Genomic DNA, 24,023 nt, shown 5'->3' with positions numbered 1-24,023 from the left:
GAGGGCTTTATTTGCTATCAAAGAGCCAGAGAGCAAAGCAATTTTGACAATATTTTTATTTCAAATCTCATATTAAAACTTACAAGCTTCAAGACTTGATCACACAGTAAAACATCACAGAGTCAAATCATTATGAATTAGGCTACATGAAGGCATCATCACAGGTATAGCTGGTATAGCATATACTAATGCATTATACATACACCATCATGAATGCATACAGATTGCATCTATGGTATGAACTGGTTGAATTACTTGACAATTATTCCTGCTGTTAAATAGTGCGCAGGACAAAGAGAGAAAAGTTGAGAGCAGTGGTGAAACCCATGAGGCCAAAAGAAAGACAACTTAGATTGCTGATCCACAAGAGCTGTGAAAAATAGTCCCTGCAGCTGGCACACCATAACTGTAGCAATGATAGTTACAGAGAAGCTGCAGAGTGGTCAGGTCAAAGGGCTATGGAGGGCGTGTGTTTGGAAGTGTTCATATTGTGACACAGCGTCGTGAGCGTTGGGTGGGTCGAGAGGTCCATCACTCCACGTCACCAGGCTCACATTCTTCAATTTCGGAGACCAGGCGATGAGGGAAAAGTTTATACTGCAACCACGTTGGCTCTGGAAAACAACACGATTGTGCAAATATTAGAAACACTTCATGACATGAACCAGCCCCTTTCATGTTCTTCTTGGTGACATGCTGAAACAGTTACAAATGAGAAAGAGCTGGGCACAGTGGGTGGTGCAGGTTTACCAAGGTAGCAGGCTGGTGTCTGTAGCTTTCCATTAAAGCAGGTCTGGGTTGCAGTGAAGCTGCATTGCTTATGAGGATGTTTGCAGAAGAATGTTACATTTTCCCCGTGGGGAACCATGGCGTCTGTAACATCAAACGGCCAGCGTTTCACTCCACCAACCACCACGCGACTTCGCTCAGCAGGGATGAGGCAGCGAGCTGTGAGAATGATCAACAAGGTATGAAAGTATCATGTAAGCATCAGACACAAAATCCTGTGTCGACTAAGTGTCGTATGTAGGTGTGCATTTATTTAAGTTTCTAGGACTTGATGCAAAGGAATTTATCTGCATTTATCTGCTACAACTTACTTAAACTTAATAGTCACGCTATACAAACATTTAGTGTGAATGGTTCCTCACCTCTGCAGTGTGGGGGTGATGCACTCCAGCTGCCATTCGACAGGCAGGTGATCATCTGGGGTCCATCCAGGAGGAAGTTCTTTTTGCACAGGTAGTGGATGTCAAAGCCAACTTCGTATTCAGTCTTCTGGACAGCCACAACATAGCCCTGCTCCACCTCTGTTGGAGGCTGGCAGTACATTTCTAAGAAGCAGATTATCAGTAAGCCTAATCAGAAGATTTGGTTATTTTTAAATAATAGGAACAGAGTTACTATTACACAGGACAGACGCACACTTGGTCAGTTATTACTCAGTTATTAACTGCTGTATTCTGACGTCACTAGCTCCCGATCATTGTTTTAACAGCTTGAAACTGCATTGGAGTAAGCTTGCACTTATCTTTAATGTGTTTTTAATAAATGCCAGGCCCAACCATATTCCTGCTGTCCTGATTTGAGAAGTATCCTCAAAGAATTTTCCATTTCTGTTAAAGAGGCCATAAAATCCTAGGTTTAACCACACGATGGCAGAGAAGCACTGCGAAACTGAGCAGCAGCTCCTGAAAGATGCATGCTCGAAGCGGGTCTGTGTGTGTTTCTGTCTGGCTCCTCTGATTCAGTATTTCTTAAATATCAGCGCACACAAATGCATGCATGTTACAAATGACGGGAAAACAAACCGTTTCTGAGCTGCTGTTATATTCAGTCTCTCATTTTGATCATTCACACATCATTCCTCAATTAATCATTTTGGCTAATTTCAGAAAATGGATGAAGTTATACTGAGAGTGACGAAAATGTAACACACATGCACGTTCACACGTGATGGTTAGTCAGTGCAGGATACCCTGAACACTTACTTTTACAGATGGGGTGAGGATACTGCCAGGTCTGATTCTCCTGGCAGAAATTTTCACTGCTCCCCACTATATCCGCCCTGCAGGAGAAAAAGGAAACAGCGATGGAGACAGATGGTGGTGTGACATGTACAGTACTGACTAAATGTGATGAAAAAAAGGTGTAAATGTTTCCTTTTTCCACCATCTCTCTTTGAGAGTGACTAAATTTTGTGTGCACAGTTCTCTGGCTGACACATCCACTCAGGCTCGTCTTATCCTGTGAGATGAGTCAGTGCATAAAGAGGAGTCAATACAAGATTAGACTGTAATGACCTAGTTAGCTCAATGGAGAGATCGTCAGCTGGGAGATCAAAATGAATTCCCTGCCATTCATTGCTCATCACACCTCTGCTGTATTCAAGCCTTCCCTTCACTCCCTCCCGCTTCTTCACACTCCATCTCCATTCTCTCACTTCCTCCATTTCTATCTCTGTGGCATTTCAAGTTTTGAGACCCCCACACATTCTCACTCAGTGTTAACCCTGCCCTCACCCAGACAGGCAGCTGTAGTGGATGGACGTTCCTACAGCAGCGTCTCCCTGGATGCTGAATGTGTTGATCACTTCCTCAGGCAGAGGGCATGTCTGGGCAGCAGCAGGTTCAGGTGAATCAGTCTCTGAAAGTCAAGGAAGAAAAGAAGTAGTGAATGGCAGGTTAAATATGCATCTTATTACAGCTTTATCAATAAAATACACCACCACCAGCCATTTCATTAGGTACACCAGTTCAACTGCACATTAATGCAAATATTTAATCAGCCAGTTGCATGGCAGCAACTCAGTGCATTTAGGAACGTAGACATGATCAAAACAACCCGCTGAAGTTCAAACTGCACATCAGATTGGGGAAGAAAAGTGATTTAAATGATTATGTGGCATGATTATTAGTGGCAGACGGGCTGGTCTGAGTATTTCAGAAACTGCTGATCCATCCTTGTATCTCTTCAGCTTGCTGCCTGTATGTCAGAGTTCTTACAGTGGACGAGAGGATTGTTTCCCTGCATCTTCGGGCCAGAAAACGGGTTCTGCATACACACCAAATGACAGTTCAGAGTACCCAACCTTCTTGGAGTCACTGGGTGGGGTGCTTGAGGGTGCTCCATCCAGTGACTCCTTCGTCCTGCTGGGAGACTTCAACGCTTACGTGGGCAACAACAGTGAGACGTGGAGGAATGGCCTGCCTGATTTGAACCCAAGGGGTGTTCTCTAATTGGACCTCTGTGCAAACCACATTTTGTCCATAACAAACATCATGTTCACACATAAGGATGTCCATAAGTGCACAGGGCATGAGGACAGCCTAGATCACAGGTTAATGATTGATTTTGTAATTGTATTATCAGATCTGTGCACCTAGATGTATAGTGAGGGTGCACTGGGAATACCTAGCAGAGGTCCCAGGCCACTAGATCTTCAACTCCCACCTCTGGCAGAACAGCATTCCGAGGGTGGCTGAGGACACTGAGTCCAAATGGACCATGTTCCGCATCTCCATTGTTGAGGCTACTGCATGGAGCTGCAGCTGCAAGGTGATTGGTGCCTACTGTGGTGGTAATCCTCAAACCAGATGTGGATAGGTGAAGGGACCCATCAAGCTGAAGAACAAGTCCTATAGGGCTTGGTTAGCCTGTGAGACTTCGAGGACCTCCTTAATCCCACTGGCACACCTACTGTAGAGGAAGCAGAGTCTGGGGACGAGGAGGATGAATCTCCCATCATTTGGGGTGAGGTCACTGAGGCAGTTAAACAACTCCTTGATGGCAGGGCCTCTGGGGTGGATGAGATTCACCCTGAGTTCCTGAAGGCTCTGGATGTTGTAGGGCTGTCTTGGTTGACAGGCCTCTGCAACATCAAGTGGAGATCTGGGGCGGTGCCACTAGATTGGCAGACTGGATATTTGAGTGTGTGGGAGTTTGCCTATCCAATCTGCATGAGTTTTGTGGACCTGGAGAAGGCGTTCAACTGCATGGCATCCCATAGGGGGAGCTGTTGGAGCATGGGGTGTCTGGCCCATTGTTATGGGCCATTCAGTTTCTGTACAACTGCAGCGAGAGCTTGGTCTGCATTGCTGGTGTTGTATGCCCGTCCTCAATAGTGTGCAGAGGAGGCAGAGCCAATTGCCTTGCTTGTTGGTTTATTACAACAAATATAGATCAGTAACAAGTAGCTTACAGGAAAATGCAAGTATTTGCTTTGAGAGAGGAAGAGTGTATTCTTTTGCAGAACACAATGCACTGAAGCAAGGCAATTGACTCCGCCTCCTCTTTCTCCCCTGTGCACTCTCAAGGATGGGGATACAATTTCTGCCAGGGGTAACTACTTTGGCACGACACCTGTAATAAGTCGGACTGGTTTCCGGTGGGTGTTGGACTCCATTAGGTTGCCCTTTGTCAACAATTTTGTTCATAATTTGTTTGGACAGAATTTCTAGGTGTAGCCAAGTGGCAGAAGGCTTCTGCCTTGGAGACCTTGCAACTCTGCTTTTTGCAGCTGATGTAGTTCTGTTGGCTTCATCAGGTGGTGGCCTCCAGCTTGCACTAGAGTGGTTTGCAGGCGAGTGTGAAGCGGTGGGTATGAGAATTAGTACTTGGGTGGAGTTCCCAATCCAGGTCAGGGACAAGTTACCGCTGTTTCCCCAGATAAGCTGGAGGAGGTGGCTGGGGAGAGGGAGGTCTGGGTTTCTCTGCTTAGGCGGCCCCCCCCCCCAACGAGCTACACTTCAGAGGCAAATATTGCACTTTTTATGTAAAGCATGTTGTTGTCTATGTTTCTGTTGTTGAAATGAACATATCATGATATTTTTTTATAGCAGAAATAATCATAGACATTACAGATTGCAAGTACATGAAAACTTCTAAAGATTACGCATAGATTACACTGTGCAAACGTGATTACAGTCCACCGCACTCGTTGCAACAATAAAACATGTAATAGCATACATGTCTGGACATATTCTTCATGCTTTTACTTCCAATACATTAAGTAGATCACGTGAATGATATTTTAATCGTAAAATTTTTACTAGCAGTGGAGTACTTGTACATTTTAGTATTACTGCATCTTATATAAAGAATATGATACAGAGTGTATGAACATGAATACAGTATCCAAGGTGCATTTTCATTTTAAATAATAGTTATTAATTAATTCTAATCTGCTACACCAACATTAACTCACAATGACCCAAAAAAGCAACAATGAACACTTAATTGATTGGCATAGATGTGATTAGACAGGTAAACTCTACTATCAGGTAACTAAGAAATACCCAGTAAAGTAACACTAGTGGAAGAAGTTTGCTTTCTGGGTTTTCTGAGAGAAAGCTTTTTTTTTTTTAAGATTATTTTCATTTTTCTGTGACAGTTCGGTTTGTTTTAGGCAACAACAACTCAGTGGTTAGTTTTAGGAAAAGATTATAGGTTGGGTTAAAATTCATGGTGTCTTAAGGAACCCCTCTGGCAGAAAGCCTTGAATGAAAACTTGTCCCATGTGCAAACGAAATAGAGAAAGAAGCTGAAGGAAATGAAACAGTAAGAAAAACAGAGAGTAGGACTGTCTATCATGTTATCTCATTTGACTTGTATTAACCAAGGTTTCCATATAGTTTGTGACCCACAGAGGCATTTCACTCAGTGTCTCATTTTATTTAAGCTGAAATAGGCCTTCTTAGATAATAAATCAAAGTTCGATGAGCAGGTGAAATGTCACCCCACACCTCTCCGAGCTCACAGCTATAACTGTGATTGTATAACGCCTGGCATTGTTCATTTCTAGATGTTTGAGTGCCTCACGCTTGTGGAAATATAAATATCAAGAGTGGTGCTTGGAGAGAGGCTGGAGTGACCTGAGCTGCATCAAGCGCGGGGATTCAGAGCTGAACACGGCTTTGAAAGGCAGAGACAGCGCTTGCCTGAGGGCTATCTTGGTATCTGAAACCGAGAAACGTTAATATGAGAATGTAAAGGGACCTATGGGAGAGGGAGCGTTATGAGTCTGTTTGGCTGCAGTTGAGAGCCCGAAGCTGAGTTCTGTTTTCACATACCGCCCTGCTCCTACCTCGTACTGCTGCCACCCACGCAGGCTGCAGCACCAAAGTGCTATAAAGCAGGTATAACAAATTCATCTTTTCAAAATGATAAAACTGTGATTTTTTTTTGAATGAAACAGCATTAAATATACACCAATTAGACTGAGAAGAAACATGTAAAGGTCCAGCATGGTTCCATATACTTTAAGGCCTGTTTTTACTATGGTTTTCCCATATAAATATACACAGAGACATAACCACACAATGCAAGCTGAAAAGCCTAGAGCTGCACACTTGTCCTTAGCTGCTACTGTAGAGAGACCTTATCAGAGGCCTCAGATGGAAGAGGATGAGAGGAAAAGAGGATGAGAAGAAAGAGCAGAGGAGAGGAGAACTGGGAACAGAAAGGCCTTGAGCAGCATGAGCAAGAGAGCTTTCTGACTGTAATCTGTCGCCCACACACACACACACACACACAAACACAGTCGTGTATCCCTGACTTCAGAGCACATTGACACACATTAATTTCCTGGAGACTTATTTCAACCTTAACCATGACTACTGTTTGCCTAATCCTAAACCTAACCTTACTCTCAGCTGACATCTGTATATTAAAATATATTGATTTAAAATGTATTGATTTGATTTTTGTCCCCATAAGGAACGCACGTCCCCAGCATGAGTAATGCCTGAATGACACACACACACACACACACACACACACACACACACACAAGCACATCTAATGTCTTTAGAAAAAAATCTCTCTCTCTATGTGTTGTTAAATGCACACACTCACTCACAACAAACCCGCATTCACACTCGCTCTTGCTCGCACAGCGTGCACGCAGCTCCGTGCCACTTTGACAGTGATCTGCCGCCCACTGCCTCTCAGCAGGCATGAAAGAGCTCGACTCACACTCTAACACACATGCAAAGGACACACAATACAAACACTCTCACACGTTCAAAACCCACCTACCTTCTGCCTGTCTCTCAGAAGGAGGATACTCTACGAGTGAGCTGAGAATTGTATCCTTATTTCATCACTGAATTGATGAAAAAATTCCTGAGGCTGAGGCTGAGACTAAAACGCAGCAGGGTTGAGGATTTCTAGGAAAGCACGTAGCTGCAGGTGGGTGATTAATGCAACAGGCCTCAGAGCTTCAAAGCTGAATAACATTGTTGTCGTGAATGTTGACAGGTTGACCTAAGCAATAATACTGATGAGCTCTGGAGACGTGCTAAGAAGAACTTTATGTTGCACTGTGCAGCTTTACAGCAAAGTGGTAGAAGTAGTTTTTTTTTTTTTTTGGGGGGGGGGGGGGGGGGGGGGGGGTTTTAAGCCAATTCAGAATTAACATTTATCTATTTAGTGAAACAGAAACAGAAAATAACTGCAGCCCACTGAGCTTGCAGTAGAAAAAGTGTCTCCCCGTGCTCTTTTGAGGGTTTTTTGTTTTTTTTTTTACTTTAGATATGTAATAATTTAAATAAACCCTGTATTTTTTTATGAACTCTGCTGTCTGTTGTCATTTTATGCTGCTGATTCTAACATTGTTATCTTGGGGCAGAGAAGCACTTTGGTTGTAAATTAACATGAATCTAAGGCCTTTGAACTTGCTCTCTTTGAATTGACTACAGCTATTATGCGCATTTGTTCCTGCCTGATTTGTTTTCCTCCCTCTTGTCACCGTAGAGCAAGAAGGTTCAAACCCTCCTGGGGCTTTTCTGTGTAGAGTTTGCATATTCTCCCTGTGCCTGCATGGGTTCCCTCAGGGGTGGTCAGTAAGACCAGAAGAGTGCTATATAAATGCCTTTTCATTTCCAGTAAGCTGGGTACATGTCTATTATAGATCTAGTACCAACCTGTACCTTTAAACACAGCTTGTCAACTTTTTTTAAAATTTTAGTTCCAGTTGAACCTGTGTTTATACGTGATTATACTTTTAGGCTGTAATTTGTCATTTTGCCATGTTTGTTATGTGGTGGGTTTATTTTGTCCAACCTTACATTGTAAGTTTGACCACATGTAGAATGCGTGATGCTCTCTAGTTCAGCAGCACCATAAATACAACCTAAAGCAAGCAAATGACATTCCAAACACAGACTCCGAAAATACACACGAGCTGTGGTTGACACACACACACATAAGATGAAGAGCAAATCTACTATAGTGAGCTAATTTTTATCTCAGCTCTTGTGCATGGTAGTACCGTTGCTATGGAAGCTCATTTCTGCCACTGGGGAAAAAAAAAAAAAAAAAGAAAAGAGAAAAAATAAAGAAATTTTCATCCACTCAAAATGTCGATTACTGACTCAAACTTCTGAGTAAGTCAAAATTTTAAGATCATAAATCAAAAATTTGACTTCGCTCCGCCTGGAAAAAATAAAAAAATTCTCAGTAGAGGAAACAAGTTTCCACATGTTGCTCATCTTTGTATATCATCAAACACATTTTACTGGACCCACTCCACCCTGGCTTCCTTTCTGCCCTCTGTGTGACAGCTCCTTTCTGCAGGTACTGCAGAGGACGTGTGGCCTCTTCCCAATCAGCATCGCTGGAAACACCTGAGCCCAGTGTGCCAGTGCTCTATAAAAGCCCTCGGAGCTCAGTTACTGTGTGGCTCTCCATTATGAGATGTTGTTTTGGGTTTTAACTTGTTCCTTGGTTTGTCTTTTTACACTAAATAATGTTGCATTCTGTACTGACTACACACACCGTGGTTAGTTTATATGCTTTCTCTATGTTTCTATATTATAAAATAAACTGTTTCTTAATTGTCATTCACGTGCAACTCCCTTTTGTTAGTGCCTTTTTTAAGAAGGATATGTAGATGCAAGACTCCTGCAGAGGATGAACACAATTTTTTTTCCTATAATACATGAAAGTGTAATGATATGGTCTAATATACACATTTGGGAAATTATGTACCGCCATCCAACACAATAACATAACAGCTAGTGAGTGGTAAGAGGTATGTTATCAGTCTAGAAGGCTAACTAGCTGATTAGCAATATTAGCTCTATCTGGCTTGAATTCTTTCTCTAGTGTATTCACATAATTTTTAATGACTTGTTCACGCTTGCATTCTTTTTTTTTGTCTCACTATTTTTGCCATTAATTCAAATGTCAGTGAGAAAACAGCTGTAATTTCTTCATTGAGTTGCACTTGGCCTAAAAATTCAAAATTATTTGGCAATAAGAAAAATAATTTCTCTACGTGTAACGTGACATTTATGAGGGCAATGTCAAAATGCTAAAACATATGAAAATTCATTAATGAAGGACAATGTCCACAGTCGCCCTTTTTACAAGTTTTTACATTTTTGCTTTCTCAAAACAAAAAAACTGCTGATTTTTACTTTTTTTTTTTATCTTTGACTTGTACTTGTTTGTGGCGTTACCCTCTAAATGCGTTTAACTACATATATTCTTGTGCACACATTTTAATGATATGCTGACATGCTCCAGATCATACGCACACATATGCACATGCATGCATGTGAGATATATGCACAAACACCAGTGTATTCAGCTTCCAGCTCCTTTGTAAAGTTCTCAACAGTTCAGCGGTAATATCTTCAGACCCACTCTGAACAACTGAAGCTCTGGTTGCCATGGTGATGGGGAGAATAGGTCCCAGTTGTGCAATATCTACGCTGACATAAATCACAGAGGAGTTTCGTTTCTGGATTTCTCTCTCCTTCTCTCTCTGTTTCATTTAAACCTACAAAGAGCTGTGCATATTACTTGGCCTGCATTAACCTGCACATATACTGTGCTAACCACAGCGACTCATGACAATAAGGAAACCTGACAGACAGAAAAAAAAGATTTCCGGTGACCTCAAACCTACCTGTGCAGATGGGCTCATTGCCACTCCACTGTCGGTCACCCTGACAACGGCGAATAGTGGCATCCAAGCCACTGGGCAATGTGAATCCTGGCTTGCAGCGCACTTCAAGCAGTGCAGAGAAGGAGTGAGTGGGAGAGAGGAGGCGAGCTTCTGAGTTTTCACTGGGGGGTAGAGGCCAGGGACAAGTACGACCTGAGGATGAAAGAGATGGTCCAGAGGGAGGAGAGAAGAGAGGAAACAAGAGGCAGGGAGCAAAACAATTCAGAAAATGTGCAGGAGACGAATGAAAAGAGCACAAATGAGCCTGGATAATGAGACTGGATACATGCACAGTGCTCCCTTTTACAGCACACAAGCATAATAAAAATCTTGTGTTCAGCACTGACATAAGGCTTTTATTTTATTTTCCAGGAAGAAACACACACGCAATGATGTATGTTGGCACAGCTGTGTATGCATATGCGCACACACACACACGCACGCACACACACACACACACACACACACACACACACACACACACACACACACACACACACTTTTAATGGCTGACCCCACAATGGTTTTCACAGTGGCAACTGACAGCACACATGCATACAAATAGTTACCTGGAGCCACACAGCTGAGACCGCACTGGCCGTCACACAGACACTGGCGTTTGCTGCCACAGTCGCCGTCGGCTTTGCAGGGTCGCGGACACGTTCTCCTTCCCTCCTCTCCCACAAGTCTCTCCAGACATGACCCTGTTGTGATACCCACACACTGTTACACAGTAATTGTTGCTTTGTTTACTCCTATTTCATTCATGGACCCCCTGTAAAAAAAAAAAAAAAGAAAGAAAAAAAAGAAACAAAAAAAAAAGAAAGAAAGAAAAACCACAAACACTGAGAGTCGTAATGAGATTTTGTTTGCCAATTCTGTTCTGTTTTCTCTTTGACGGAAAGGAAATTCAGCGTGGGTGGCCGGGCAAACATTTGCCACCCAGGTTGCCAAATGATGAGGTATTTCGATGGCAGGCTTTGTTACCCTTTGCCTTTCAGCTATCAATCTTGTTCTTCATTGAAAAGTGAGTGTTTGTGTGAGAAACTTCATCTAAAATGCAATTCATATTCTGAGTCACACTCCAGCGCACATCACAAAAACCACACAGTGAATTACTGTACATAAACATCAACATGACCTCATCATGTGAGGGGGGGGCTGACTCGGTGCTCCAATTTTTCAGTTCTTAGAATAAAAATGTGTGCGCTACTGTATTCACTCTGCCTAATGCACATGTGCACACAAACATGCATGTGCAGCACATGACATGGTGTACATATTTACCACCTATGATATTATATAATTAATTAGTTATTATGAAATACAGGCCAGTATTATGGAAGACCTAGAACTCCTCATGTGAAAGGTAAACAATGACCCAAAACAAGATTTGCAATCACAAACTATTTCCTAGACAGCTATACATGACATACATACTACATACATACAGCCATACTAGACAGCCATGATGTAGGGTGCCGGAAATCCAAAATAAACATAAGCTGAATTTTTCTTAATTAGTACATTATGAACCCATTAAAAATGACATCCCCATCCTTAGTCCATTTTTAAAGTGCTAACTGAAACTGATTAATTGCACTTTTGTACTCAAGCTGTATGATCACTTAAACTTCATAATACAACTTACAGAGCATTGAAACATGTCAGGGAAAGTCCTAACCACATCACTAAAGCTCATTCAGCCCAGCTGTGTTAACTGTGTATACAGGGATCAGTGCTTCCAGGTGTAAGTGATGGAGGGCTTACCTGAAGCCTGCAGGGATACAGTTCCAGTCAGAGCCCACAGGGACAGCAGCAGCAGTGCACGGTCCATTTTTGAAGTGAGGCCTCAGATGATATGAGCCAGGGACACGCAGATGCAGCACTTTTAAGGAGAGGGGGGGGGGACAAAGGGTTGTGAGTGGGGAGAAAGAGGGAGAGACCCAAAGAGAGAGAGAGAGAGAGGGAGAAAGAGCTAGAGAGAGGGTACAGCCCAGGAGCACACATCTGGTTCGTGTTGGGGAGGAAAGAAGTGAGGAAAATTCCACTCTGAAGGACCTTTCACCCATTTCTGTTGAGACAACAGATAAAGGGTATGACATATACGTAACTACTACCCACACAGAGAATGAACAAACAGGAAATGCTATCTAAGGAAGAAATTGGTTGATTTTACCTGATATGCAAAATTTGTTTTTCTATACGTACACGCAAGTAGGTCAGTGTGGGATTTTAATACTTTATTTTAAGGGTAGCCCTTCATATAGTCTTTTATTTTATTTTTTAACACACCTTACCACCTTACGTATTCTACCTCAATTTTACTAGAGATTTAAACATGCTGTATATTTAATTACAAAATGCATAGAATACTCCTTAAATTCCTTTAAGGGAACTAGCACTGCCTCTGTTGAGCAAGAGTGCGTATTTGAACTGCTTTGCCTATTAAGGAATGAACACAATGTGAACAAACAAGGAGGATATCAAAACAAGTGTATTTCAGCATGTATCACAGTCTGGTTATGAGGCTTATGTAAAAAATAAAGTCATAGTTCCCCTGAAATTTTAACCTCTGTTGTCCATTCTTTCCCTCAAAACTGGGTTTTAATTCAATTCTGGATTAAGAGAAGCATCCACAGACAGAGCAGTGATGAATGAGAACAATCTTTTATTGGTGTTTTTTTTTTTTTTGGAGGGGGGGAAGGTGGAATTTCATACTACATCCAAACAACCAGCACTGACTGGTGGGCTGGACATCATGGACACTACTGATGCAGCAGGGCAGTTGATCAGTTAGAGTCACTATAAGATTTATCAACCACATCTGTGAAGAGATAAGATACTAAATCTTGTTAGGAGAGCAAACAATCACTGAATGAGGTGATAAAGGCAGATAAACCAACAAGGAGCGTATCAGTAGTGCGCATAGTCCATGCACAGGTGGGGAAAAAGGTCATGATGAAAGGTCAAGTAGGTCTGAGCGAACATCATGTTCAAGTTACTGAGCCACATTTGTGAAATCCATGGTCAAAGAAAAGAGAAGTCTCTGTAGAAGTGGGTAAATGTTGAATGTCTGGAGGTCCGAAACAGGGTGCAAATAGCTGAGAGTGGGGTTGTATTTTTTTTCCATCTGAATAGTCTTTCTGGGGAACACTGAAGATCAAAGATGTTTCAAGGTGCAACAGATCATCCAAAGAAAGAAAAAAAACACTCAGTAATACAGAACAACAACAATAAGAGGGATAATCATAATAATCATAACAATAATAATAGCTGTAATAGTAACTACTCATCATGGTCATTGAGGGGATTAAAATCACACTCTATTACTAGTCGTCCCTCCCCCAGGAACATAACATAGTGTACCATGCCCCTGTGTAGGTGTTGTGGGTACACAGAGAAGTTTATAGATACAGTAAAAAGGAAGGATTGAAAGAGCACTAAATAGCAACAAGTTTTCGTGGATCGACATAGGATCAACATTTTGGCTTTTATTTCTCCCAGAAATCTGAGAAATTAACACATTCCACTCAATGGGGGTCCTCAACCCATCTCCTGGAATACATCAAATACACAAAATAGTAGAGGCCTATCCAATATACACAACAATTCCCACCCACCCACCATGTCCCCCGCAATAATGCTAATTAAAGTGTGTTCAATAAAGTAACAATGTGTGTTTTACTGGGACGATTGATTACTACTTCAGAATATGTTACAACACTGAGATTTAACTACTCTGTGTACCTTCCAGGTGCAAGAGAGTCACAAAGACAAAAATGCAATGGAAAGAGTTTGCACATAACCGTGAAGGGACTGGCTGCAAGTGGGAGAAGACAGAAATAGAGACGTCAGATATAGAAACACGGGAGCAATTCAAAGAGAGGATGAAGAGGAGCAGAGTTACCCAGGGCATCACAACAGGCTTTCACCGGCTTGGGAAAAATACAAAACACCAGAGTAGATTGAAAGCACTTCCACTGGGATAGTGAAAAGGAGAAAGAGCCATACATACAAGTATGGGTTAGAGAAAGATTTACCAGTCTTATAAAGTTAAAACCAAGGTAAAAAGAGCTGATATTGTTGGTGGGGGAGGATGAAGTTATTCTAATAGAAAAGAATATACAAGACTGGTCAAGAGGATAAAGCTGGACTGTATACATGGTGTCTCTCATTCTGTCTCTCTCAAGCATCCCCAGTGACAGAAACATAAGAGGAAAACTTAAGTGCTCGAGTAAAATCCACAAAATGTTGAACTATACGACTTTAAGATAATTTTGCTCTCTATATTACATTGGTTACATGCGTTCTCAACCCAGCTGCTGCATCCTGACTATATTAATCATCTAAAAGAAACAAAAAAAAAAATTTTAAAATTGATGGCTGACAACCTATTAAGCATCTCCTGCCTCATCTATAATAAAAAGATATTTATCGCAGCTTTCCCCCATCTCTATGTCCCCGTCATGTAGAAAATATACAAAATTATTCTTCAAATTTGCTCTCCCTCTAATTTTTCTGAAGTATTATAAAAATATACAATTCTCCAATAACAAAACTCTTAAAAGTCACATCTTTCATCTGTTAAATTATTCTCTCTGTCCGCCGCTTTTAAGAGACGACACCTCAACGAAACAAGACACCTGAGCTTCAATGCACAAACCTCCTCGTCTTATACATTCATCATCATCATCATTATCATCATCATCATCGACCCCTTTCTGTCCATCACGTCATCCCAGAAATTCAGAGTCTCAGATTGAATCCAGCTTATATTCCTCCTCTTCCTGATTCTTCTCCGCGCTGCCATCACTGGTCAGCGAGACGGTTCTCGTATTTACTAAGTATGTTGCGACACCGGCCCAGTTCCTTCCGCATCTCGGCCACTTCCTGTCGCAGGGCGGCGTTTTCTCTCTCCAGGTAGGCGGCGCGCACCGATATCTGGTTCTCCTTGAGACGGCGGGCATCTCGAGAGCGCTTTGCCGCTTCATTGTTTTTGTGCCTCCTGCTCCAGTACTTCTCATCCTTAAAGAGGACCAAGAAAAAAAAAAAAAAGAGCACATATTATTATTCAGCATTCACCAGTGCGGTCCACTTACATTCGATTGGGGGAATTTCAAGATTATTAAGTAAAAAATGTCTGAAGAAAACAATCAATGACTGCACACACTTGTTTCTTAAGAAGTGTGTAGAGCTCTGTTATAGCCAAACTCCCACCGTTATTGGTAATGTGGGTGTTTGGCAACAAGAGGATGCTTTTTTGTTGTTGTTTTTTTACACACCACATTCTCAGAGTTTGGTCAGTACCGAGTTACTGTCTGAGAGCAAATAAAGTGTGCGGTATGAGGTTGCTTCTTATTTATTGTAGAATATTTTAAGCACTTTGATAAGTTACATACTGAAGACTTGCACACTTCAAGTCACATATTAATAATCTCATTAACTGACAGGCTTTGTGTTTATATAATCTCTTTTTTTAATTTGTAGCTCTTGTATTTGTTGCTTGTGTAACGCTGGATGCTTTTATTGTGAAATTGTCCTAGCTTTTACAGTGTTTTTATTCAGCTGAAGCCCTAACAATGTAAAATATGAATCCAGACCCATGCGTGCTTATTTCTGATTAAAAATAAATATTTCAGGCAAACAGCTTAGCTCGTTCTGTTTCCACCGGTATCACCCTCAACTGAACATTCTGTTTTCTGTGGTCATAGCTAGATAACTGCCCCATTAGTCATCAGATAAAATAAATCTCCAACAATTTGGACAGTGTTTTAACCCATTGAGGATCACAAGGCTTTACCTCTGGTAAATTCTGACTGCATTTTCACTGTTTTCTGACATTTTGTTAACATTAAAATCAACTGCATACAAATTTAAATAAGACTTAATTTAATTACTATTTCATTGCTTTCAAACTATTCAGTCCCAGAGCATAAACTGCATCAACACAGCGAAGACCCCCATCAGCCTCACCTTCATGTTATCGGGTACCAGGATCTTGCGGGCCTTCTTGATCATGGGCTGCGGCTTGAGCTCCTCCTCGCTGAAGGAGTGCCTCCTGGGATCAAAGTTCTGCTGCTCTGCTGAGCTGTTGGACATAGCCATGTCTGAAGAATCCATGTCAAATATTCCAATCCCATCTGGCCCATTGCCGGTGGGTGTGAGCAGAGGTGGACAAGAGGATGATGAGGAAGAAGAAGGCGACTCACAGGAGTCATTCATACTCCCCTGACTCCCTGGAATTAACAGGAAGAGAAATTTAAGTACACCAAACACATTTTTCCCTCTTTTTTTTTTTTTTTTTTTAACTGTCAAATTTGGATCCATAAAAATAAACAAATACGCAGCACTTCGTGGTGACCACCAGGTGGCAGCAGAGAGCTACTTTCTTAATGCAAAAAAACAACATTGCTTTGGCCTTCACTGAGAGTTGGGCAATATTCAGTCAGCTTTCATTGACATATAAAGGTTTTCATACTCAAGGTAATGTTTAAAGTATACTACAATATAAAATGCAACATAATTCAATAATATGAACATTTTAGTGTACAGATTTATGGATGTAACCAAGCAACTAAGAAATATTTAAATTCATTGAAAAGGAAATACTAGCTGTCTCAGTAAGATCTCATGCCAAAAGCACAGCTTCACTGCACCTTGGCACTGATTACCCATATCTGAGACAGTAATGGAGGGGTGGAACCCGACGTTTTTTTTTTTTTTCCAAAAGATATTCCCTCATTTGGTAGTTTCTCAGTGATGGCAAAGAGTGTTTGCTAATATTTAATTTCAAAAAAAGGTGTTCACTTGACTGAGATCTGATGACTGCAAGGCCACAGAATATGATTCACATCATTTCTGTTCTATTCACTGATCCCTCATTCTCTGTGGATATGGGTACTTTCTGTCCTTTCATCAGGATGGAAAGGTTTCATCATAGGATAAAGGTGACCCCTCAGAAAAGCTGTGTCATATCAGTAACATACCAGTATAAAAGAGCCACCAGATTTCCTGATTGCAGGGATCAAGGGTGAGAATTTTCTCCTTAATTTCTTATCCATCTGTATAATCCATCATTTGCCATCTGTTAATAATGGCAGGCTACCATCAAATTAGTTCCTGTGTATGTCCCACTGTGTGCACTACAGCCGAAATAGAAGTATAACCATAGTCTTGATGTGGCCACAAATCCCCTGAAGAACCTTACTGCACAGACCAGTGTTTTCACAATATATAATAAACACACAATTACCACTACACAAAACCTCTTGGTTCACTCAGAGCATAATAGTGACTAGTTTCATCAAGTGAACTGCTGAGAATTTTTTTGTGGACCAAAGCCAACAACCACAACTAATGCAGATAGAAAAATCTATAAGTGGGAATGTTACATAATGTTCTCTCCCTTCTCTCAAATCCCATTTCTTTAAGTGGGGCCGGTATAGGGTGATATGCCAGCCCACCCCCTTTAGGGCCAATGCACCTTACTCAACTGACTTTTCTTCCAAAGAACACAAGCCTCCATTTAACTTCTATGTGAATACATACAGATCAATCATCATCCTTGTAATGAACATATAAGCCTGTCCACATGAAGGTGAGATGGGCCCATGTCAACTTTAAGTCAAAGCTTCTCTACATGTTAGCTGGATACACAACAAGGTACCTACTTAACACAGCACTGCAGCTTCCAAATATAGACAAATAACAAACCCAGGATGAATATAATGAATATTTAATGCGGTGTAATAGAAGAACAATCCAGTGGTTCAGGGGAAGATCCAGCTGGTTGTTGGTCGCCAGCTGCTAACTACGTTACCTGTGGATTTGTAGTATATGACAACCTATAACATGAATAATGGTTATATAATAGGGAGGTAATGTGAGGGCATATTTTCACAGCAGGCACACACTGTTCACTCACATTCCCTAGGCACTGCCTCCACGATATAGTAAAACTTTTAAAGAGTACTAGATTCAGCCAGGCAGGCACAATCAGCACTCAGGTCTACATACTGCTCAAACTTTTTGTGGATATGGTTAAGTGTCCTGCTGCTTAAACCCAACAGCAGGAACTAGGTAGTGTCACCACCTGTTGTGGTGTTTTGTTGGAATCTACAGACCCAGCAGTTCACGACTGCCTCTCGCTGACTTTCAGGCAGCTCTAGAACACAGATTTGTAAAGTAGATTTTGTGTATTTTTCGATCACATGTTTCAACCGTTAAATAACAGCAGGATTTCATTTTTGATTACACGGCCCAACGTGCCCTCGCATTTTCCAGATCTTGTACAGCAGCATTCCAAGAAAGCCAGAAGCTGTTGTGAACATAAACAGCTGCCATACTCCTTAGTTACCGAATAATCATATGTTGTACCCATACACCCAAATGTATGGGTACCTTTGTTATGCTGCAGTTTAGGGTTCAGCCTCTCTATTTTTAAGCTTTGGGAGGCTTAATGGGAAGCAACTAGCATCTCAATTCTATTCATGTAATTATAAGACTTTACACAAAGGGACATTGATCAAAATGCACAAGCCTTTATCATGCAGTATAAATGTGTTATCAGAGTTTATGAATAAGTACTTTGTTAGTGAAGGGGTGAATTAAAGGTCTTCAGTCAATATCCAATAAAGTATAAAACTACCCTCTTGATATCAGTGTACTTATTGTCATTCGTTGGTGATCATATGTTCAGTGTGAAGTCCAGCAGGCACAGGGAAACTCTTCCTGTTGCCATCTGCCCCCCCTCTGTGGACTCCTCCTACATGTCTGCTGGCCCTGCCTCTAGTTCTCTCACTCCAGTTCTTCCAGCCTCCGCACGTGTAATGACGCGTGCACATGGCTGTGGCGTGTGAAGTGGGGAGAGATTTAAAGACACGCAACCGCAAACACTCCACACACACACACTGCTCTCTCTCTCTCTCTCGCTCTCTGTGTACTGTTTTGACCCTGCTGCACAATCATTATTGGCTGGGGGTGAATGCTGATTGTGTTGTACACTGCAGTGCACAGATCACATGCCAAACTATACCAAACTATACTATGAAGTTGACTCATCAAATAGCTCAGGACTTCTTCATTTGCAGCACCACTTTCTTCCGAGCTCTCCACTGCTCTTCACTTATTTTTTTTCCCCAAATCAATTCACCCCTTTTCTCCTTTTTTACCCTGTAATCATGCAACCAAATGGTTGTGGTTAAGGTGTAAATTCTAAACTATGTTTTCTTTTCAAAGTTGACTTTATTTTCATAACCATATGCTCTCACGGCCTCAGCTTGACCCCACAGGACAGAGAAATATTAAAACATTGCCATGATATTGATTATGAACTAAGAACAGCTGAAATCCTGAGTCACTAGCCCACACTATAGACATTCCACATAACCTTGTTTACATTACAACTGTTATTGAACTGAAAGGTTTACTAGTCAACCAGCAGCAGATGAAACTGTCAACTCTGCAAAGCTTGGAGACTGTTTTCCATGACTGCTGCTGTGAGGCGAGTTGGACAAACCTTAAATAATAACCAGTCTCTGTACATTTTTCCTCTCTGGTTCAACTGGCCATTACAAAATGATTGATATTAGTTAACTCACCATGCAGGCAGTCAGTTCCTCCTGCAAGACTTTGTGGCTGAGCCACCTCCAGACCAATAAGAGATGGAGAAGAAGAGGAAGAAGGTGGGGAGGATGAAGATCCAGGTGGGGATGAGGGTGGTAGGCACTGGGAGCTCTGGTTGGGCACAGCTGACTGGGGGCTCTGTGAGGGGATCTGGGCTGAACACGAGCTGTTGTTGTTATGTGTGCTGCCCATTCCATTTTCGGTCAGAAACTCCTCCAAGTCCATGTACTGAAGCTGAAAGAGGCTCCCATCTGCAGGCAGGGTGCGATCCCACAAGAGAGGCCCCAAGAACTGGTTGAAGCTTCCTCCTCCATTTCCACCTCCTCCACAGCCATTACTGCTATTACTGCTGACTATTCCATTTCCATTTCTCATGGGGCACACTCCCAAGGAGTCCTCATCAAGGTCCAGTCTGTCTTTGTCTGCCAGACGAAAAAATTTAAAAAAAAAGCAGAGTCATTAGTGCTATATAAAAATGATGAAGCATACCTTTGGTGTCACTTGAACAGCTTTCACTGGACAATAAGGTGGCCTTGGGATAGTTTATGCTTCTGCTGCTTTCTGCCAAATGGATGGTAAAATCAGCTCTTCGTATTTGCGCAGAACTAAATGGCATGGCCGACTTATTCTACAAAATCTCTTTTTCTCTTTCTATCTCTCATACAATCACGCACAGAAACACAGATGGGCCCAGATGGTAGCTGAATTGCAGCATTAAGCTAGAGCCAAAACCGATTTGCTGTCATAACGTATACACAAACTCCAGAACAAATCTCACAATAGCCAGAGATAGGTTTGGCAGAGAAAACACACAGAATGCATGCTTTTCATTACAGCTAAACCAAAACATGTTATCGCCCAGTGTAATCTAGATCCTAATTTGAAGCTGCATCAGGGATTATAATGCAGCTCATCTCGTCAGGGTCACTGAGGAGTCATCTCAAGCACATGTGATGGTGCATGAAACTTTGGTGCAAATTTTGTGGCCTTTAAATATGACAAACAAACAGTAATAATGCAGTAACATTTGTGTTATAGCAGTAATAGTGGATGGAAAAGATTTATCCATGCTTTCCCATTGCATAGATAAGAAGACAGTCTGTGCTGCTAAAACAACACTGTGACACCCTCACCTTTTGAATCGCATGGGTTTTTTAAACGCTGGTCTCCTTTCATGGGGTGCTGCAGGAGGGATTTCAGACCTGCCATTGAGTTGAGGTGCCCCCCTGTAAGGGAGCCTCCAGGCTGAGTACAGCTTCCAAACTGTGGACTTGCCCCAGCTGGGAGGTCTGGGGTCGGAAGCTGGGAGAGCTGCCTGGACATCCTGGACCAGACGGGTCGCAGAAAGACACCTGGGGCACTTGAAGGGGCGAGACGAGCTGACAGGAGTACCTACCAATGGGACAATCAGGCTCGAGGACTGTGGTTGTGTGCACAGGAGGGGTGGGGTGGTGGGCAAAGACAGAAAGGTAGTTTTGAGAATTATTCGTGCAGAATAGAGCATGGCAGCAGCATTATGTTTAAAGTTTAAATTACACACTCAACTCTTACCTTCCACTTGTAGTTTATAAAGAGTTCCTTATTTCCCTGCAGGAATATTTTTATCCAAGTATTCCATTGCCTTTGGATGATGTAGATGAAGCTGTTATTCTCAGATAAGCAGTGTGGGAGGGACAGTCAGACCATCTGATTAGGAATACTGTCCATAATAAAACTGCAAAGGCGTGAAAATGCCGCACACACACTTTGCACGCGCAGGAAAATATTACTCAAAAGTTGAAGAGCGATATCCCCAGTTAGTGGTACGGTTATATAAAAAAAAAAATACAACAAAATAAAACAAGATGAGACTTCTTCCGCTAAAACAAAGCAGTCGTGGAAAAAAAGAGGCAAAAAACAACAGCCAGCGACGCGAGCTGTACGTGGTCAGATGACAAGTTGTATTGCTGCTTCTCTCCTCTGCTGTCGCGCTCTGCTGTCCTTCGTGGGGGGGTGGAGGTGGGTGGTGGAAGGTGGTGGAGGGGGTCGTTTCCTCTTTCTGTCTTTACTTTTTTTTCTGCATCCGGTGGATCCAGTCACGGGCGCACGGGCTCGGGTCTGTGTTTGGGCCGCGCGACGTCCTCCTCCTCCTCCTCCCTCTCTCTCTCTTTCTCTCAGCTGGAATGGACACGGGTAGTTCACGTGACGTCACACCTCGAGGAACAAGCGGCGGCGGTGCGAGAGAGAGGGGCGGGGCCAAGGCTTTAACTGATCTCTCAATTCTCGCCTGTTTTATTCATGAGACACACCTACCCTCGTGCCACACCTCGAGGGGGAGCAGCAGGTTTTGTTTTGTTTTGCCTTACAGGTTCAATAACAATTTTATTTATTTTTTAAAAAGTGCCAGTAAATATGCAAAATAGCCTTAGCGTCACCATGGTAACGGGAAAGAAACTGCCTTTGTGCCACCAAACCGTCACAAATAACTAATTGTGCTATACTTAGGATTATTAGCGATGCACAGCTTTGCGCTCTCTGCTAGAGCGTAATTTAGCTTTCTCTAATATTCAGGCACTCCTGCATGACTTTTCCAGTTTCCTTGTAATCCACAGAAAACGTGAGTGTGCCGTTTTTTCAGGCGAGAGGAACGCTTCTGCACGTTGCCTCCCGGCGTACAATAGCTGTTCCAGCTCACGTGTGCGAGGCACGCGGAGACGAGGTTCGTCGGCTCGCAGCTCCGGCTGCGATAGGCCCGCAGAAAGCTACAGCTCCGCCCGTGCGCCTGTGCCTATTGGGCAGAATTAGGTCGGACAAGCCCGCCTGCTCGGATTCCCCCCGTGCATGCCACTGCCGCGTGAGACCAGCAGCTCGAAATACAAAAAAGCGCGAGGGCTGTCTAGTCTACTGTACAAGTTGCGAAGCACATGCAAAACAAAGCGCGCCGCAGGAATTCACCCCTTTGATCCCCCCCAGTTAGGCACGCAGAAGTTGACGTACACAGATTACAGACAAATCGGCATACAAAAGACGAAGCGAATAATACCTGAACAATATGCACTGGAAAAAAAAAAATTACAGTGAATGCAACTGGAAGCTGGAGCACTGTAGGAGGAGGAGGCCCCTGTGTTCAGCCCTGTCCCTAGAGTCCCCTTTAAAAAAATAATTCAAAATGAACCTATCAGACTTTTCCAGCTGTGGTCTCCTAAGATTATAACCACGTGTCACCCCACATAAAAAAAAAAATAAATCAGTGTATGAATCAGCATATTTTGTATGTAAGCACACCAGATTATCAGCATAAATTAAAACACATAACACTTACAATTCTTGAATTAAAAAAAAGCTGCAGACAACCCATGCAAAATTACATGCGCTGAAATCTGCTTATAAACCACATCAGTTTCCAGGAAGATGTGTGTGTGCTTTGTAATTAACTATGGCTAAATGAGTCTGGTTGTTATTCCCAATCATTTTGTTTACTTTGTGGCATTAATCTTGTGCTAAACAGCAGACAGCCACACAGCACCAGCCTCTCCAGTCCACCCCCTATCAGTGTAAAATCCATGTGACTGCCACACTCATCCCCACCAGGCCAAGAGCACGCCATAAATGAGTTGCTTACTGCCATCTTGTGGAGCCAGAAGTGAGGTTTTCCATGGCAATGATAATCTGGCCAGTAATATTAGTAAGTCTAAGCACTTTAATCAGATTTACTGCTGCACCAACTGCATCCCGACAGCCACTTAATCCACAGAGTGATGTGAAATTTGCATAAAGGTAAATTTAACTGTAAAACTTCATCCCTGACTTTTCTAACAGTTGAAAATCCGTGTTCAATAACCAGCACCTTTTTACCATTTTCTGGACATTGCAGTAACTGAATCAGAAATGAAAGGAAAAACAAATTATTACACTTAAGGTTTATTCATTGCTGAAATATAATCAACTACTGACTTCTCAGTAAATAATGTGATAGAAATCTACTAAAACTATTATTTTTCTTTAGAAGAAAAAAGAAAGGCTTGACAGGGGTATGAACATTTCATATGTGTGAATAAAGTGACAAGAACTTATTTTTCTTTAAAAGAAAAGAAAAAAAAAACAAGGTTTGACAGTAAGAATATGATTGCAACTCAGCAAAAAGTAAAAGGTAGAAGGGATAAGTATAAGATTGGCATGAAGACTGATTGGGTTACACACATAAATACATGGAATATTACATTTGTTTCTATCATGATAGGTCCTTGTTTTAACACACCGTGAAGTACTGTAGAAATAATCACTGCTAAAAAGAGCATACAAATAACATGAGATAAACATGTTACAGTCCACTTATTTAACCTGTTTCAATCTCTTGGTATAAAAGCTAGGAAGATCTCAAATAAATGAAGTAAAGTGAACATCATAAGCAAGGCTTCTTGTAAGTTTTCATCATTTTGGCAGGAGAGGGGTCCTTGTAACG

General features: G+C 42.1%; 2 protein-coding genes across 2 annotated transcripts; both read right to left on the bottom strand.

Annotated features, from left to right (window-relative positions):
• Positions 1–39: 39 nt before the first annotated feature.
• Positions 40–11,861, bottom strand: ntd5 (ntl-dependent gene 5). The gene is made up of 8 exons (XM_030750293.1): positions 11,726–11,861; positions 10,525–10,659; positions 9,917–10,108; positions 2,523–2,646; positions 1,992–2,068; positions 1,152–1,334; positions 751–948; positions 40–614 (listed from the first exon to the last, which is right to left on the bottom strand). Exons 1-8 carry the CDS (start codon positions 11,790–11,792, stop codon positions 532–534), a joined length of 1,059 nt encoding a protein of 352 aa, XP_030606153.1. The 5' UTR covers positions 11,793–11,861; the 3' UTR covers positions 40–531.
• Positions 11,862–12,606: 745 nt separating this feature from the next.
• On the bottom strand, positions 12,607–21,838 carry dbpb (D site albumin promoter binding protein b). Its single transcript, XM_030750533.1, has 5 exons — positions 21,134–21,838; positions 20,716–21,002; positions 19,558–20,004; positions 15,932–16,194; positions 12,607–14,983 (listed from the first exon to the last, which is right to left on the bottom strand). The coding sequence occupies exons 2-5, from the start codon at positions 20,903–20,905 to the stop codon at positions 14,768–14,770; spliced, it is 1,116 nt and encodes a 371-aa protein (XP_030606393.1). The 5' UTR covers positions 20,906–21,002; positions 21,134–21,838; the 3' UTR covers positions 12,607–14,767.
• Between the last annotated feature and the right edge of the window lie 2,185 nt (positions 21,839–24,023).

The sequence above is a fragment of the Archocentrus centrarchus genome, chromosome 16 (genome assembly GCF_007364275.1).
Source record: "Archocentrus centrarchus isolate MPI-CPG fArcCen1 chromosome 16, fArcCen1, whole genome shotgun sequence".
Taxonomy (NCBI): domain Eukaryota; kingdom Metazoa; phylum Chordata; class Actinopteri; order Cichliformes; family Cichlidae; genus Archocentrus; species Archocentrus centrarchus.
The sequence above is the reverse complement of the archived record's forward strand: the minus strand, read 5'-3'. Positions and strand labels throughout refer to the sequence as shown.